Genomic DNA, 15,992 nt, shown 5'->3' with positions numbered 1-15,992 from the left:
ACTTGATTTCAGAATTTTAACTTTTCTTGCAATTTAATGGAAAATATAATCTTCTTTGGATTAAATTTAAATCTTTTTTTATATAATTCGAGTCTTGTACGAACCAATTCCTCAAAAATAAATGTCAATAATAAATTAAAGTTAAAATCACGATTTCCTTAAATAAATATGCAAAACTCATGATTATTTGTCAAAATTGTATCTTTCAATTGTATTTTCATCCAATTCTTGGATGTAAGAAAATCGATTCACGAAAAACAAATACCCGACCGATACGAAAATTACATTTGATTTAAAGTGGCTTTCAAAGCGCTAACTTTACTTTCTGGTTGATAAGCATATTAAAAATGTTTAGGAATAAAATTATACATTGTTTATTACATATCCAATCAACCATCTATAATATTGAGCTTGACCAAAGACTTTTGCTTATAAATTGCCATAAAATGAAATATATGACAGAAAATTGAAATAGCAAAGGAACCTAATAAAAATAATAATTTTGATAATATAATAACATTATAAATTTAAGTATTTAATATTGATAGATTTGAATCTTGAATATCCAGTTTTGGACTAATTTCACTCTTTATAGTCCCGCACTTTCATCAAACTCTTTCAAAAAATGCAATTTTTCCTTTTAATGAAATTGGTTTGTGCTTCCAATATCGTTTTCATTTGCAAGAATCTCACTTAAGAGGACACCATACCACGGGGAAAAATTTCCATTGCAAATTTCTCTTTCACCTCCATAACTATTTAAAATGCAAAGTATAGAAAAAGTGCGTTCAGACAAACTTAGAGTAAGCCATGAAGTTTCAAATACTGAAAAGAAATTTTAAAAATATCAAAATGGAAGTAAATTAATAGAAGATAACTTAGGATTTCGGAATGGCGCCAATAATTGGCTTACATTTTGATAAAAAAAAATTTCAGCAATTGAAACTTCATTGCTTACTCTAAGTTTGCCTGTAATCACTTTTTCTTCCTTTTAAATTAATAATGGTGGAGAAAGAAAATTTGAGATGAAAAGTTTCTCCCGCGGTATGGTGTCCTCTTAACATGCTCAGATATGAGAGAACTCAAGAATGAAGTTCCTTTAAAGAAAAGATGAAAAGTGTATGTACTTATCTTCCTATTGTTGTTACACAAACTTCATTCCTTTAAAGCTAACAGTCAAGTGACCCTTAGATGACATTTAACTCTTACTCTTTTAATGATCTTCACTTAGCTCGAATTGAGGGGAAAAAATTCCCAAATCCAAGACAAATAATTATATACTTAAATGGATAAAAAAGAATGTATAATGGATGATTTATGTTTTTTTTTCTTCTGTAGTACAAAAAAAAACTATTTTAAGATTGCATTGCTGAATAATGAACTAGGACTGAAATGAAAAGACATATAAAGAACAAATGTATTAAAAGTACTGTACACATATTAGCCAACTTTGTTATATGCTTTTCTGCTTAAAAAATTTGTTATAAGAGTCATTTTCATAATTTGATTCTCTTTGTTGTGCACCTGAAAAATAATTTTCTTGAAGGTGTAAAAAATTTACACCATTTTACTCTATAACATGATCATTAGTAGATGCTTTCGAATACAAAAAATATGTAATTGCAGCTAACATGCAGTCATTTACATTTTTAGAACAATTCAATTCAATCAGATTTGTTGAACGATTCAATTCAATTTTGAATTCAATAACAGTTTATGAATGGTTAAAAATAAAAACTATTTAAACAAAATATATATATNTATATATAAGCCATTACTTTGAATGTTCTATGTTTGGCTGATGAAAAAGAAGCTTTTGAGTAAGTACTTTTCTTTTAATGTCATGAATTTTTATAATATTATAAAAAAAAATATTAAAAATATATTATAATAATGTAAAAAATATTAATTTCATTGTTGATTTTATAATTTTTGTTTTGTTTTTTTTTTAATTTGAACCAAATATAATCCTAATATATTTTTAAAATTATTTAGCTCTCTCAATATTTTCTCCTTTAAAATGTCGTGACTGAAACCCTAAATTGTAACAAAATGACATCCTTTACAAAGTTTTCTTTTAAATATAATGACATATTATTATTACAAATATAATTACATATTATTATTAATTTATAAAGTTATATATGAAATATCTTTGTCTAGTATAGGTAAAAACAACAGGATTATATATTCATAACAGAATGATAGTTTTCATTGTACAGAACCCAAAAAAAAAAACAATTGAATCAACATAAAATAGTTTTAGATAATTGTTGAAAACACTCGAAAATAAAAAATTTCTTTTGTGGAATGTAAAATAAACTAAATATATATTTTATATTCAGCGAATTATCCTTTAAATTCTGATAATTTATTAACAGCTAATGTACTATTATAATCACTATTTTCAACAATAAAATTGTAAAACGTAAAAAAAAATATTTTTCAAAGAATTCGGATATAGTGGATTTAATGTTGCAGGTCACTATCACTTGTTCAACTGTACTTTAATTTCAGGACACAAAATAAAGTGAACAAAAGTGTGACTTTTAATACAAAAAAAGCAAACTAAATGAAATTGTAAACAAAATAAATACTTTATTTTAATAACATTGTCATCCGAGTTTTAATAAAAAATATCCTATAAATATTTCAATTGAACTTTGTTAACATTCCATTCATAGAATACATATCTTGCAATAAAAGCACTTCACCATTAACAGAAAATAAAGATTTGTCATTTTCAGGAATAAGTTTAGACAACAATGTATTGAACATACATAAAGACACTTGGAGACCACACGGTAAGTTTCTACTCAACCAGACTGCTCGGAATTGTTCGATTAGAGCCAACAATCTGAAAATATCAAGAAAAACAAATATTCTTTAAGTTCTTAAATTAAAAAAGTTTTGGCATATTGGCAAAGTTATAGATATATAAAAATTTATGTATGTAAATTTTAAAAACAAATTTCAACCTGAGCATGGGACATCTTATGATATATAAGTGTGACATTAATTTATACTACAAAAGTTTATCTTCAATTTAAATAAAAAGTTAGAAACTAAAAACAAGCTGAAACAAAATTCTAAAGATACGTATGACAGCAAAAAAATCACTATATCAGGGAACATACTGTCTGCGCGTCCTTTGATGAAGTGCTGTTTTTGCTGACATAAATATCTTTATTATATCGTTTTTGGCTTCTAACTTTTCATTCAAATTGTTAACAAAAGACAATTTTGGTTTCAGCTGCTTTTAGCAATCTGATTTTAACTTATTATTTTGAAGTTTTTTTAAAAAATTTGCTTAAATCAATTTCATACTTTGATTGGAAAATTTGGATTGGTCATTTCATCTTAATAATGCCAGATGGTGCTCTATGTGTTTTCAATTGCTTGTGTTTTGTTAATACTAAATGTTACTTCGTCTTTGGTTCTCTTGAAGTCGACATCACTACAGATGACAGCAGAGCTGTGGTTGGATTTCATCTACGACATAATGGTGTCATAATTTCCTGCTTATGCAATAGGATCCTCAACGTTTGAGTTTTAACATGAAAAGAAACTTGCTGTCCACTCCATTACTGACCAGCAGTAATTATATTAATGGTTTATTTAAAATCCATACATCATTGACACTTAAAAGATTAAAAAATTTCCTCAGGGAAAAATGTCCTCACAAAACAAAAGAAAAAGAGCAGTGGAGATTTGACAATGCTGATACAACGGCCCACATGCAACTCTCTTCGCCCGATGAACAGAGTTTACAATATGCTAATGAGGTAAATGCCAAAATTCAAATGGAAAAAATTAGACATTTATAGAAAAAACAGAGAGGATAAAAAAAATTCTTTGTCAACACTGAAATAAAAAATAATTCGACGTAAGCAACTACATCACAAGGATTCCTGGATTTTCTACAAAATGTGCCAGTCTAGGACTAGAAATTTCTGAAAGAGAACTAGTTACAGAACGAGGATTAAATATGTCCTAAGTGAAAAATGTCTTCACGAAACAAAACCATAAGAAAAAGAGCAGTGGATATTTAACAATGCTGATACTGTGACCTACAGAAAGCTTTCCTTATTCAAATGCTAATGGGGAAAATGAAACATTTACCAACAAAATAGAGAGGATTAAAAAATCTTCGCCAATATTGAAATTAAAAAAAAAAAATCAAAATGAGTGACTCAGAAAGCCTAAGTAACTACAATGCAAGGGTTCGTAGACTTTCTACAAAATGTGCCAGTCTAGGACTAAAAATTTCTAAAAGAGAATTGGTTTACTACACAGAACGAGGATCAAAAGGAAAATTTATAAAATTACAGAAATCTTAAAAACGCAAATGGATGAAGCCTTGGAAATTTTCCGAGAAGAAGAAAAGCTGTTCTTAGCCTTAACCTTCCGTTAGTCGCGCACTTGTTTCCGACATGGTTAATCGCGTTGCACCTATGAGGTGTTTCTGATTTTTTGAAAGCCAAATGAAATTTAGTCTAGTTTAAATAGTTAATTGTTACCAATTTAAGACTCTTTACAGAGATAAATATCAAAAAATTTATTTAACGAAGTACCGAAGATAAATTTTTCTTGCTTCCGCGTCGGATCTCTTCCTCCATCACAAGATGTTCAACCAATTGACGCAAGAAGGTGCTGCGGTTTTTTACTCCGTAACCATTTTCTGTGTATATAACTTGACCATTTAATCCAAAGTTAGGAACATAACATTAGGCTCGACCCCCGGAAAAATCTATTGACGGCAAAGGAGGTGGAAATGCAGTAGGGATGCACCTGTGAGGTGCGCGCGACTAACGTAAGGTTAAATAGAGAGGATCGAAAGAGTTATAAGAGTTCTTGTCAAAAGAGTTGCAACGAATTACCATTAAAATTTTGGGCCAAATCTATAAATTATAGCAATCAAATTTCTAATCATAAACAAACACTTTTAATTGAATTATACTCAGAAAAGAACCAAAAGTAAATAAAAAATCTTCAGATGTGTAGCTTATTTCCATATTCCTGAACAATTCCGACATAATAAATTTTCAGTCTCTGGTAAACAATGAATTTTCGTGAGTTATTCTAGTGACAAATGTGCATATATGATTGATTTATGATATTGCTAAAAATAGAAAAATTGAAGATTAGTTAAATTTGATGAATCAATTATAAAAAAGGTAAATTTTTAACAAAATAACGATTGAAATATTGACGAATTGACCCAGTTTAGCGAATCACAACCACTAATCTAAAGAGAAATGCATTCAACTGAAAAGTTCTAACTGAATCTTACCAAAAATACACAAAAGTTATTAAGGTTTGTTTTTAATATGGCTCAATTATTGTCACCCTGTAGCAGAACAAGAAGAAAATTTATTCCAAAACTGTTTGAAATAAATTACTGTTTTGATACTACTACTGTTATTACTGTTTGGAATAAAAAAATGATTAACATTCATATCATAGCAACAAATATAGTAAAACTACAATTTAATATGAATGAATTACCTATTTGCTAGATCTGTTCTTGAGATAGGTGGAAGATTACTAATTCCCACATTTATCACAGCTAATCCACATGAGTTAGCAGTTGGGTTCAGACCAGTACTAACCATAACTTTACTTAATCTAAAATAAATAAAATTTTGAACTTTATCAGACAACTCCAATTGTCAAATAAAAGAACCTCATTTAATAGTCAACAATTTTACTTTGTAGGGTGACCCGGGGTAATTCACGATCACTCTGTTTCTGAGGTAAATAATGATCACCTAAGTTTTATTCAAAAAAAATTTTTTTTTTTTTGAATTTGAGACATAGACAAGAACGCTTGAACACTTTACTAAAGTATTACTACATTTATTTAATAATAATTTTTTGTTTAATCTAACAAAATAAGTATATTTTAAACTGCTTTCTGTATTTTCCATTTCAAAGATGGGTTTCAAAATGTGCACATTTCTGCAAAGATCCCCCGCCTACTCTTAATATTAAATATTTTGAGTTACTTTCTTTTTCTTTGATATAAAAATAGTGTAAGCTTTTGTTTAATTGTTTCACATCTAGTGTAGACATTATAATTGATTGTAGGAAACTATATCAAATGTTGCCCCCTACAGATGGGGTAATTATTGATCACTGGGGTAATTCCTGATCATTGTCATTTCTTATAAATAATATAAGAGATAGCTAATAAATAGCTAATTGTCTTTTCTTAAGTAACAGTTATATTTATTAAGTGGAACAACTATAATATATATTTTAACTGTAATCCCAAAATTTGTTTTTAACTGTATACACGACAAATCTGTTCCAATTTGCACAATTTCTGGTTTGTCTTACCTTGCTTCTATCTTAATTTTATGTGTGTACATTGGTAGAATAATTTTTAAGTTTATAAATTAGCTTAATATAAATATGGTGAGAAATTATAAGCCTAAAAAGGATACTAAGCTTCTAGAAAGCAAAATTAGTGAATTTCCTTTAATGATTGGAAATGAAAATTTCAGTGTGAGAGCTGCTGCCAGAGCTGTTGACATACCTTACTTAACTTTAAACTCTAACTTAATGAAGTTAAAAAATACAGCAAAAGCACCATGTTGGAACTCCTTCTCATATTCCAGCAGAACATGAGAATGAGTTAGATGCTTGCCTAAAATGTATGGCACAATACAAAGATTTTTGGAAAATTTAAAGTGTTAATCTTTATTCTTGCTTTTAAATTAATTGTTTTATTAGCTGCTGAAACATATCTTTTTGGTTTATTTGCTTGATCTTGATGTCTTATTTGTTAATTACCATTGTATAATCTTTTTAAACAACACCTTTACTGTAAAAATTGGTGATCAGTAATTACCCCAGAAGTGATCAGGAATTACCCCAGAAATGATCAAGAGAAGAGATAATTCCTGATCACTAAAAATTTAAAATCTTTTAAATTCTAATTAGATTTTCAAACAAAAGAAGGAAGCATAGGACTCATATCATATAGCCTCAAACTTCCAGTAAATATTAAAATTCTATTTTGAATAGTTTTTTCACAAAATAGATGTTTGTATTTTTTGATCAGGAATTACCCCAGGTCACCCTACCAGGTTGCTAAAGATAAATAATATACAGTCAAACCCCGCCATAGTGAACCTTCATGGGATCGAAATTTACGTTTATTATAACCGGGACTTCACTATATCTGTACCGATAACAATTTTAATGGTTCCAAACTCCCCCCTTTAATTACACATTATTCAAATAAATAACCAATAAAATGAAATACAAAAAAGACTGAAAAATAAAACGTAGTATCAAAAAATGTATTAACTTATAATTTTTATTACTCTTCAACTTGCGTACAAAATAAATTAGTAATCTTCAGCAGATGAGCAATCCTCAAATCAGATAGGGAAACACTTCCCGACTTTTCGATAGTTTTTCCTGAATTTATGTCATTCCCCTTTTTTAACCAATCAAACCAATTTGAGCACATAAAAGTAGTCTCACCAAATCGCTTAGCAAATTCATAGGCTTTGACGCGAAGCATTTGTCCAGATACTGGAAGATTGTGACTTCTTTGAATGCTGAATCAATTCAAGCAAGAAAAAGCAAACAACAAGAAAAAATGCTTGTTGTTACATTCCATGCTATATATGGTTTTAAAAATCTGTATATGTATTTAGTTTGAAGTAGAAATTTCAAAATTATTACAAAAAAATGAAGGAAATCAGTCAAAGACAGAAAAAGTTCATTATATCCAACTTTCTCTCTTTTTTTGGTTCACTATATCCACAAAAAATAACATTATACGCGTGTAGCAAATCACGGGAGCGAACATTTCATTCACTATATCCGAGAGTTCACTATAAACCATGTTCACTATAGCGGGGTTCGACTGTACTTGCAGCATTANCAGTCGAAGACAGAAAAAGTTCATTATATCCAACTTTCTCTCTTTTTTTGGTTCACTATATCCACAAAAAATAACATTATACGCGTGTAGCAAATCACAGGAGCGAACATTTCGTTCACTATAAACCATGTTCACTATAGCAGGGTTCGACTGTACTTGCAGCATTATAAAAAATGCATTATTTCTTTAAGTGAAAAACTATTGCATTATTTTCTATAAAAAGGAGGGGGAAAAAATTTTTCTATTATTCTTTATAATACAATGAACTTCTTTTCTACCATGCTGTTTTATTTGAAGTTTAAACACTTTGGGTGTCTTTTTTTTTTTTAAGATAGTAGAGATAGCCTCGAATAGTTTAATTTGATTTGTCAGTTTGTAATTCCAGAACTCATTACACTCAAACGAAGTTTTTTGAGATGCCTCCAAATCTCAAAGACATCCTATATATTGTAAAAAGGAAAACAATAGGAAGTTTTTCTTATTATAAAAAAATTGGTTAAATACATTGCGAATAATGTTTCCTAAGTTTCAATTTTGGAATTTTAATAGTTTAATTATATTGCCAGTTTGCAATCCCAGAATCAATTACACTCAAACCTTGAAGTTTGTAGAGATATCTCCAAATCTCAAAGACAGCCTATATATTGTAAAAAGGAAAACAATATGAAATTTTTATTATTAGAGAAAATACGTAATTGGTAAAATACATTACAATTGTTTCCAAAATATCAATTTTGGAATTTTAAAATTTGAATATAATTTAAAATTTAACTATATAAATGCTCTTTTAAAATCAAAATATAGATTAATAATGTTATAATTTTGATCTTAATTAATCTGTATTATTCTAATGTCAACAAAATTCAGAAAGAAAGGGACCATAACTTTTATTTAAAATTCAATAAGAAGTCTGACTATGATAGAACATACCTAATTTTATTTTTGCAAGGAGTCTAATACAGTTCAGGAAAATATGAATCAATTAAGCAGAATTTAGCTCTTAAATGATATTAGTAAGTATTTAAGCAAAATAATTTACAAAGTTGATACAAAATGCTTAAATGATTCAAAACTAAATATAAGGTTCTATACAAATCAGAATGATTTTAATGAAATTATTACATGAATATTAAATGTAAATAGGATGCATTTTTAAAGAAAATAAATGAATTACCGGCAGGTGAACAAAAGAAGATCCATGGCCAGCCTCAACTCAAGTATTAGCTCTCCATGCTGGAAGCAAGATGGAGTGGCTTTTTGAAGCTCTAATTCAAACTTTTTTATATGGCGAATCACTTGCTGTAAAATATACAATTAAAATATAAATACACATAAATGGCAATAAATTTGGGGAAAAAACTTATAAATCAAATGTATATAAACCGAATGGGGCCATAAAAGCAAAAGGTTATGAAGTCATGACATTTCAAGCAAGAATGGGGTGACTTAATTTCTTTCCAAAAATGAAATGGGATTAAGTTTTTCTAAAAACTATTTAAAAACTTTACCTCCAGAAAAGGTATTTAAATAAAATTATTAAATGTATAATGCAATAAAAATTAGTTATGAAACTTATTTAAAATGTTTGTTAAACCTTATTTTGAAAATAAATAAATTCTTTAATTTTTTAACTTTATTTGTTTTATATTATTAATTTTTTTTCTTGCCTGAAGGATTTCAAAGTGGTGTTCTTGTGTTCTCTTCAGTAAAATTTCCCCCCGCCCAAATTCATACAGGGAGAAAAAAATTTTAGAACAAAAATTATTTTTATAAAGCTAGTTTTAAAAATTTTGTCGTAAAAATTGAGTTGCATTTATTTTCTCCTATTCTATTTATAATAAAATTCTTATTACTCAAACAAAAACTGAGTAAAAATTTTAAGAGAAATAGTTGTAGAATTTAATGAATAGTAAATAGCATAAAACTATTTGCACACCTTAGAAGTAATTCGCTATTTATGGTAAAGATGAGGGACATTTAGATAGCAGTATAATCTAAGCACATTATTTTAATTAAGTTCTTAATTTTCTCAATGTCATAGAAACTTACATCTATCATTAATTTCTCTCTAATATAATTTAAATGTCTGGCATCAAATGTGTGTGCTACTATTGGAAATAAACTGTGCTGTTAAGTGTACTTGATTAAAAAAAAAAACAATTAGTAATTTTTTTCATTGTAGCACATAAAATATAAATGCACTGAAAAAAATAGCACCCAAATAATAAATCTCTAATAATAATCTCTAATTGAAATTGAAAAAGGTCATAACTTTACTTAAAAAACTTCTTTAAGATGTAACATTTGATGTAACTGTTACTTTAAGCCATAAAACAAACCAAATATTCATTAAGAAATATTTTTAAAAAACTGAAGAATGAAGCTTTTGGCTTAGAAAACAATTAATGAATTAAAAAATATAAATAATGTAACAATAGCAAATAACTAATCTAATAATGAATAATCAATTTGATGATAAATAATCATGTTGATAATAAACAACTGATCGAAAAACATAAATATTTAAAAACAAATTTTCAGTTATAATTGTTAGAAATCATTTAAGAAGGTAAGTTTCAACCTTATATCCAGTATGCAAAATAAATTAAATTAAATTAAAAAATCGCTACCTGAATTAGCTCAAATGTGAAATTATCCAGTAGAACTGAATCAGCATCAACTAAGAGCTGATGCAAAACTGATCCTTTGCATGAAGAAGAGTTCAGAGCTGAATCTTTTGGACTTTGGAAGATTGATTGATGCATAAAAGCCTCCAATCTACCAAGCTCAACATTTAGGTAACCTGTCACTTGAGATGCATCATGATATACATATAGATTTAACAACTCAGACAATCTTGCATGGAGATAATCCTAAAAAGCATTAATAAGTCATTTTTTGTTTCTCACATATTGTAAATAAATATTAAAGTTCAAAAATCATAAATAAGAGTTTTTAAAATAAAAATATAAATAATAAATGCTAAATAAGTCTAATTACTAGTTTCTCATAAGTTAAGTGAAAAGATTTTTTAAATGACCCGACAAGAATAGAAAATTTTTTTAAACAATTTAAGACCTGGAAAACAACAAAAACAGAAGAAGAAAAAAATACACTTCTTAATTTTTACCTTGATACAATTTTTCAAGGCTTAAGTAACTAAAAGGATTTCTAAAACTGAAAAAGGTGAAGTAGCAAAGGAAAAAAAAAACTTAAAGACAAGTTTGTCTGATAAATTAAAACATTGTACATTTGATAATTGTATATTTTCTGCAACTTTGCATAAATAGTAGGTCTCCACTCATAACACCAAAGAAATCACAAAATAAAATGAAATTTGCAAAGTAAGCTAGTTGATAATCAGAACATTTGATTGAATTTTATACAAATTTAACAAAATTTCAAGAAATAAAAAAAGTCTTTCTGCAATAAAAAACGAATACTCCTCACAAAGAAAAAATGCCATGAGCTTTTCTCATTAAACACTAAGTAAGCAAATAGGTATATATTTTATAAGCTAATTGATAAAATAAAAGAACCCAAAACAGAACACTTTATCAAACAGCATGAAAAGTTAGCAATTTTTTTAAAAAACAAAGAAATTTTTTCTACAATAAAAAACAAGTAATATTTACAAAATAAAAGCATCAAAAAAAATTTCTAAAAAAATATGAGAGATTTATGTCTTTAGTCTTTGCAAGCAAGGTTCAAGATTGATGTGAATATCATAATTTAATACTTAAATTCTAGCCTAAAATGTTTTGTTTTTTTAAAAAATCCAACTTTTTTTCAACAGATTTTTAAATTATGTGAATCAATTAAATAAACAAAACACAGTTGTGTAAAATTTATGACATAACAACATATAATTCAATAATTAAAATATGGAATTTAATTGTTTTTTTTTGACAGAAAAGTATTAAAAAGATTCAATTTTATTTATTTATTTTTACCTGAATAAAACAAAATAAAAGTTTAAATGAAACATGTGGGTGAATAAGAATAAAACATAAGAATGAATAAGAATTAAGTCACTGACTTGAAAATGCAAAAACACTTAAAATATTAGGTAGTAAAATTATTGTGCTGCTATCTGTCACAGCAGTGAATAAAGCTTAACTTGTGCAACAGCACAAGAATATATAAGAAATAAAATAAAAATATACAACAACACATTTAAATGGAAATAAATAAATTACATATGAGCTTTTCACTGCACACTTTGATTAATTTCTTAAAACAAATGTTTCTAAAGTCAGTTTTTTCTGTGCTGAGTCTAAGACATAACGAAGCTCGTAGATCAAAAACAGCATATATTGTAAAAAAATAAGCAGTATACTTTGCCATTAAATAAAAGCACAACAGTTGTGCATCAGCATTTACAGTGATTTAAATACTAGCATAGTTATTTTGAACTCGTTGAAATCTGGAATGAACACAGTCACATAGCACAGCGTTCGTCTTTCTACCACAGTGATCTCTTTCTCTGTTCGTCGAACAGGTTTTTTATAGCACAAGATTTGAAGATATTGCCACCTTACGAAATGTAACTTTCAAAGAACATTTGATTTTCAGTTAATTTCAATAACACACAAAATATTTCCAAAAATATCTTTTAAAATACGTTTAATAATATAAATTCTTCATAAGATTTTTCTCATTTAGATTTTTATTTATAAGTTGAAAAATTTATTCTAAATATAAAAAGCTATGGCTCATTCCAGAGCTTTGATATTTAAATTTAAGATATTTCAAGTAGAGGAGAGATTTCTGTACTGAATGGCTCATATGAAAAGCATGTGCATAAAAAGCAAATTCCATGTGCTTGGATTACATGTAAAACCAACATTGCTTAATTAAATTAATACTTTTAGATATTATGTGTCAGAAATTCGTTCTAATAGAGTAAATTTACCCGTCTACCATAAATATTCCCATCAATATACAAAGTATAAATGTTCTGTCTTAGATCAACAAAAAATAAATGCATGAAGAATAAACATTGCATTCAGTAAATAAGAAATTATTTTCAGTAAAAAAAAACTTGATATTGCCTCATACCTCATGCACAGAACTATTCCATGCCAAGCCAAGACCTAAAAGTATACCAGGCCAACTAAAACAGAAAGCTGGATGATGTTGTAATATTTGCAAATCTGAAATAATCATGCCAAATGATCCATGAACAGATGCTGCAATAGATGCCTTATGAATAGTGGATATTGCAGTTTCCGGAGATCCTGCAATACTGAGAAGAAGAAAAATATTACAGTCAATATTTTATACAATTTCAAAAAAAAAAATACATATATATATATATAACAACAATTAACTATTTCAAATCCAAGGGAGGGAATATATATCTAATTGAGTCGGTCTTGAAGAAAAAGTGGCAAGAATGCTTAATTAAATGGATATTTTTTAGTGTTAGCTAACAGTTCAGTTTCTAAAATAATAAAATTTAAATGATTTCAGAGGGAAATAAAAATATTTATACAATTAATATAGTATAGTAGATACATATTTTCAATATTTTAAAAAAAAATTCTAATTGAATAACTAGTCTTTATGCTTTTGAATAAAAAGTATATGCTCCTAAAATGGGAGATTTGGCTTCCGATGAATTATTAAAAATGATTAAACTACAAAATGTTAAATGAATAAAAAAAACTAACTTAAATAAATAAAAGTAATGAATTATTCTATCACAATGCTCAAGTCAATATTAAACTTAGTAAATTTAGTAAATAAACTTAGTAAATTAAAGTTCTCTTTAAATGTAGTGCACTGAGAACAATACCTAAATAATTTAAAACCTAAATAATTTAAAAACAATTCAATTGAAATCCAAAAGAAAAATTTTAAATGAACGAAATATAATAAAAGGTAGAACTATGAATTGTAATTTAAAAACACTAAAACAAATTAATTTATTCCGAGTAATTAGTTATTAACATCAGTTAGTTTTGCAGAGCCATTATTAACACATTATAATAAATATTAGTTTAAATTTTAATACATTATATTGAAAGAAATAAAAGAAATCGATATCAATTATTAAAATTGTTAATAACAAATTTTTAGTTATAGGTATCGCTGACGTTATCAGACAGTTCACAGCTTAGATTAGATTCTAAAAAAGAATAACCTATGGATGCACAACAACCAGGGCCCATGCTAAGCATTAGACATCTCGCCAAATGCAATAAAATAATAAATTTGGCGAATAAAATTATATTTTGGGGAACATATTGGCTAATGACTTTTTTTCCACTGGAAAGAAAACTATATACTTAACTTGATCCTCAAACTTGTGTCAAAATGAATTTTTCTAAACAAACCAGTATTTTTTATTCGAATACAATAATTTTCAGTAGATGTGCCACATAACCAATTAGAATTGGGTCCAAATAATATAAGCCTGAAGCAAAATACCATAAAATACAGATTAAACCCTGTTAAATAATTGAGAAAAAATTAATCATAAATTTTTTTTTAAGATTTGCATTTGGGGAAAACTTTCGAAAATTGACGAATACTTTTGATTTTGGGATAATTTACTAGCTAATAATAATTTGAAATCCTTAGTGAGGATCCTGAACCTTCGAATGGTCAGAGTTGCCCCCAATTTTTAGTCAAAAAAATATCAAAAACATAATTTACATAAAAAGATTCATAATTGTTCTAAAATTATCAAACTAATTTTAATAGTACAGTTGAATCAATGTTTAATGATACTTTTCTTAATAGTTTCTATTTAAAGACAAAATGTTGCAATACCCACTTCTTCATAGTAGAAAAATCTATATTTATGGACTATGGGGTTACTTAAAGAACAAATTTTTAACTTGTGGAATTTAATTTTTTTTAACTCTTTATCTCAAGGAAGCAATTTTCTATGAGAAGAAATAAGTTTGATTGTAATGATATTTAGAAAGATGAGGCAGATGCTCAATTAGTGGATTTCTAAAATTATGATAAAAATGTTTTGACAACTGACTTAGGAGAACTGAATAAAATTTACAAAGACATTATAAATGAAAATGGCGAAGAATAAAGTGACATTGAAAATGAAATAAAAAATTAATCACTCTCAAATATGGAAGATGGCTTTGAAAATTATTAAAATAAGACTAAATAATTATTAAAATGAGACTATAATTGATTGATAATTTTTTTAATTTCTATTTTTGTCATTTGTTATATTTTTGGCTATTATATTTTATTCTTGTATTAATGCAACTTGCACAATAAAAAGAAGTCTTTTCAAATATGTTAATTTATCAGGAAATAAATTGAGCCTTAAGCCTGCTAAAGTGAAAAAACAAAGGTTTTTTTATAGGTTATTTTTCTACAAATTTTGTTTAAAGAGACACTCAACTTTAAGGATGATATTTCACTGTCGCATCAAAGCTGTTAAACAGAGAGTTAACTACAGTGAAAATAGAAATAAATCATAGAAATTATCAAAATGCAGAGATACTAATTTGAGTGTTAAAAGATTGGGACTTTTGACTTATCTTAAAGATTTTTTTTTATACCAAAACATTATCAAAACATATAAATCCATGAAAAAATTTTAATATTATATTTAAAAAGAAAAATTAACATACAATTACAGATATTACTAAGTTTAAATAATTCAAAAAAGCTCACCTTCCCCAAGATGCAGTATTTGTTGCAATACAAGCATTAAATCTACAAAAATAAAAATATGTTAATACAATATATACACAACACAAAAATAATAAACTAATGTACAAGGAAAAATCGATGTATTTACCCAGCACAAGTGACGAGTTTAGCACTATGTTCATAATCATGTTCAACCTGAAAACAACATAAATAAGTTTTTGAATATTATAAGAATATATATTTCAAATATGTATCCAAATACATGAGGAAACAGTTTGGCAATAATAGCTATTTTCAATATTATATTGCATTTATACTGTTACACTACCAAACCTAAAATGCCTGGCATTTAGATAGGCATATACCACCTAATAACTGGTTTTTCATGGCTTAGTTTCTTTAAATAGAAAAATGAACTCAGAGATATATAAGGATATTCTGGGCATTACAGCTC

The 15,992-nt window shown here is 26.9% G+C and overlaps 1 protein-coding gene across 1 annotated transcript in view; it reads right to left on the bottom strand.

Annotated features, from left to right (window-relative positions):
* Window positions 1–2,573: 2,573 nt before the first annotated feature.
* The window catches only part of LOC107440615 (uncharacterized), a gene marked incomplete in the record, with an annotated part of 43,165 nt that continues 29,746 nt past the window's right edge, over window positions 2,574–15,992 (bottom strand). Inside the window, 7 exon segments of the mRNA XM_043054388.2 lie at window positions 2,574–2,857; window positions 5,509–5,628; window positions 9,078–9,202; window positions 10,534–10,776; window positions 12,965–13,151; window positions 15,560–15,601; window positions 15,687–15,733. Of these exon segments, the coding sequence (XP_042910322.1) occupies window positions 2,653–2,857; window positions 5,509–5,628; window positions 9,078–9,202; window positions 10,534–10,776; window positions 12,965–13,151; window positions 15,560–15,601; window positions 15,687–15,733 (969 nt within the window).

Source organism: Parasteatoda tepidariorum, chromosome 9 (assembly GCF_043381705.1).
Source record: "Parasteatoda tepidariorum isolate YZ-2023 chromosome 9, CAS_Ptep_4.0, whole genome shotgun sequence".
In the NCBI taxonomy this organism is placed as follows: domain Eukaryota; kingdom Metazoa; phylum Arthropoda; class Arachnida; order Araneae; family Theridiidae; genus Parasteatoda; species Parasteatoda tepidariorum.
The sequence above is the reverse complement of the archived record's forward strand: the minus strand, read 5'-3'. Positions and strand labels throughout refer to the sequence as shown.